The sequence below is a fragment of the Orycteropus afer genome, unplaced genomic scaffold (assembly GCF_000298275.1).
Source record: "Orycteropus afer afer isolate SDZICR_OR568_19922 unplaced genomic scaffold, OryAfe1.0 scaffold00165, whole genome shotgun sequence".
Classification (NCBI taxonomy): Eukaryota; Metazoa; Chordata; class Mammalia; order Tubulidentata; family Orycteropodidae; genus Orycteropus; species Orycteropus afer.
Window position 1 is genome coordinate 1,455,853 of NW_006921752.1, and position 3,516 is coordinate 1,459,368.

Here is a 3,516-nt window from a genome sequence, read left to right on the forward strand (position 1 = left end):
TAAACAAGCTTGGGTCTGACTGGCCAATGGGAACGCAGGTTTCCGCAGTCGCGAGGATTACTACAGCCAATGAGAGACCTGCGCGATTTGGTAGGGTGAGATGCATCAGTGACTGGCCGAATTTTGCGGGTGGGTGAAGACGCTGTTGGGCGGGACTGAAGTTTGATTGGCAGGTGAGCAATCTGCTACCTCAGAGCAGTAACTAGTCAAAGCAGTGAGCGCGGGAGGGGGGCTGACGTAGGGCGGGGAAACAAGCGGGGGTAGGCTCGGGTTCTTTTCAGGCGTCAGCCAATGGCTGACACGTCACCGGCAGAGGGAAGGGTAGGTCACCAATGGCGGCACGGATAGGGCCTGTGGGCGGAGTTTGGGGCAAAAGCAGTGTGGGAGCAGCGCTTATTAGTGTCGTCCTCACCATCACCGCCGGCGCCGCTCCTGGTTTCATTCATTTTTTTTTTTTCATTCACGAAGGTAGTGAGGCCTAGTCGTAAATCATGGAGAGCGTTGTCCCTGCCGCCGGTTTCCTGTACTGGGTGGGCGCGGGCACCGTGGCCTACCTAGCCCTGCGCATCTCGTACTCTCTCTTCACGGCCTTTCGGGTCTGGGGGTTAGGTAACGAGACTGGTGTCGGACCAGGGCTCGGTGAATGGGCAGGTGAGTCTGATCCTGCGCCGCCTTGTTCCTCCTACTGCCGCTCGTGGGGCTCTAGGGCCAGCGTGGCCCGCTCTGAGCAGCTCCGGGCCGTGCGCAGAGCCTGCGCTCCTCAGCTCCTCTATCCTTCCTCAAGCTCTGCGTCCCGTTTTCCTTAGACATCTCTGGCTTGCTTAAATTTGTAGAGGTTGTATCTTTAAAACCAAACCAAGCCAAACTCACTGCCGTGGAGTCAGATCGGACTCATAGCGACCCCTCCTTGTCCGAGGCGGTATCACTACGGAAATAGATTGCCAAACCTTCGGGAGCCAAAATATTGCAGGCTAAACTTGGAATCTTAACTGCCATTTTGTGCGTGGGGGGAAATACGGCCTTAACTCCCTGGGACTTGAGCACCTTAAGACCTGCCGGGCTCCTGGCTTGAGGTCAGTTACTTTGTTTCGTCCTCAGTCACATTCTACCCACATTGGTTCGTTCCTTGGTAGCATTTTCAAAATAAAGTTTTCGCTTGCCTTTTATATTGGCCCCTGCTAAGAATGAAAAACGTATTCTGTTTTTGGATATGAGGATAGGGGAAGAGGTGTAGGGACACGAAATTTCAGAAGTCTTTTTGCTCTTTGGAACTTTCTCAGTCCAGTTACTTGGATTCGGCCTCAAAAAAAAAAAAAAAGAAAAGAAAACCACCCCACCTTATTGCCATTGAGTCGATTCCGACTCATAGCGACCCTCACTGGGTTTCCGAGGAGGTAAATCTTTATGGAAGAATAAATCTTTCTTCCGCGGATTGGTTGGTGGGTTTGAACCACCAACTTTCCGAGTAGCAGTCAGTCAAAAGGCTTAGGCGCTACGCCACCAGAACTCCTTTGGATTCGGTTAGTTTATGTAATTTACAAAACCCCCTTTCAAAAACCCTCGCAAAACTGTTTTGGAGTCGTAATGATAGTAGTAAGAACTATTGGCTTCAGCAAAAACGGTAACTATGTTAAAGTTAGAAGTAGTTTTTACAGAAAGTATATTTGTAAAAAAAAAAAAAAAATGTTTTCCCACAAAGAGTTAGGCAAGCATGTGGATCTTGTTCTGTCTGGTAGGAGGGTGTCAGAAATGGAGGACAAAGATCAGATTGCACTGGGAGGTTTTTTTTTTTTTTTTTTTTCCTTTTTAACCAAGATTGCTTATGATGTGCTGTGGTCGTTTTTTGATATAATTTATTTATTTTGGTGTTTTATAATTACGTGTTAATCTAGCAATTTATATGTATTTTGGAGTGCTGAGAGTTTCTGCAGATGAGGTTTAAGTAAAATACAAGATTAATGTTACTCTGTATTTTTACTTTGTTCACTCAAAACATTGAAACAACTCAGAAAAAATATAGATTACATTTTGGCAGCAACATAAATATCAAGAGAAAACCTCTCAAGTAAGAATGGATTTGTATGTGAGAACTCTGTTCGAGGCATGAGGTGGGGAGGCATTGCCTGCTTTCTAGAGCTAAAGTCCGCATACTGTCTTCCTCTCCATAACCAATGAGCCGTTTTAAGTATTCTGTGGTGTTGAATTGATAGCATATATTTTTAGTTGTTGTTATGCTGTCTCTTCCTGTGAATATGTTTACATAATTTCTCCTGTTCAGATTTTAGGATTTGAGGAGTGGGAACTGCAGCGCCTTTTTCTTTTTCCTCCCCATTCACTGGCACATTGATCAAATATAAATTCAAATAAACTTAAAAACAAAACCTTGCAAAAAACCTGAAATATAAGTGTACTTTGCAACTGGTAAAAAATATTCTAGTACACCTTTTACTTGGCCCATACTCAGGCTTACCTCTTTTATCTCTTTATCAAGATCTAAGTCATCTCTTTTCTCTAGTTCATTCCATTAACATTCCCCATTCCAGTGAATCATGCTACTTATCACTGGGTCCCTAGCTGTTGGATTTCCCCAGTCTGGTAGCTTAGACTCTTTGGGTGTTACAATTTATTTTCTTGTCATTGTCACTGCACTTGTGGAGCTTCAGTTTTTGAAGGTCAGTGTAGCAAATAATAAAGATAAGATTGCTTGCAAAAGTGGTTAGTTTGTTCTAAGTAAGGGACTGAACCATCCTTGCTGCAGGACAATAATAAATGTGGAGTTCATAGTAAGATGACTGGTAATGAATTCCAAAGTCAAGGTATTTTATAACTTTGAACACAAAACAGCACTCTGAACACTTATTTTTAGTTTTAATGGAGAGGATATTGCTCCAGGCAGCGAAGAATAAAGGATCCACTAAATCAATTAGTAAGGCGCTGTGATGGCGCTCTGGTAAAGGCATTGGGCTGCTAAGCAAAAGGTAGGCAGTTCAAACCTATCAGCTACTCTATGGGAAGAAGATGAGGCAATCTATTTCTGTAAAGATTGGCAGCCTTGGAAACCTGATTGGAGTCACTATGAGTTGGAATTCACTTGATGGCAGTGGGTTTGGTTATTTGGTTTGAAATCAATTAGTGAGTTAGATTTTTTTTTTTTTTAACAGCTCTATTGAGGTATAATTCACATACCATGCAATTCATAAATTGTATTCATAAATTCATGCCATTTGGAGTACACAATTCAAGATTTTTATTATATTCGTGGGGTTGTGCAACCATCATCACAATGTAATTTTAGAACATTTATATCCGCCTTAAAAGAAACCCTCCACCCCTTAGCTATCAATCCCTCCTCACCCACTGCCAGTCCTAATAGATTTACCTACTCTGGGTTTATAAAAATGGAATCAGACAATATGTGTTTTTTTGTGACTAGCTTTCCCTTGTTGTTGTTGTTGTTGTTAAGTGCCGTCGAGTCGTTTCCGACTCATAGCGACCCCATGCACAGCAGAACGAAAC

The 3,516-nt window shown here is 43.2% G+C and overlaps 1 protein-coding gene across 1 annotated transcript in view; it reads left to right on the top strand.

The window, feature by feature from the left end:
- The first annotated feature begins 491 nt into the window (after positions 1 to 491).
- The window catches only part of HSD17B12 (hydroxysteroid 17-beta dehydrogenase 12), a 241,506-nt gene continuing 238,481 nt past the window's right edge, over positions 492 to 3,516 (top strand). Inside the window, exon 1 of the mRNA XM_007946515.2 lies at positions 492 to 651. Within this exon, the coding sequence (XP_007944706.1) occupies positions 492 to 651 (160 nt within the window). The remainder of the gene's footprint in view (positions 652 to 3,516) is intronic.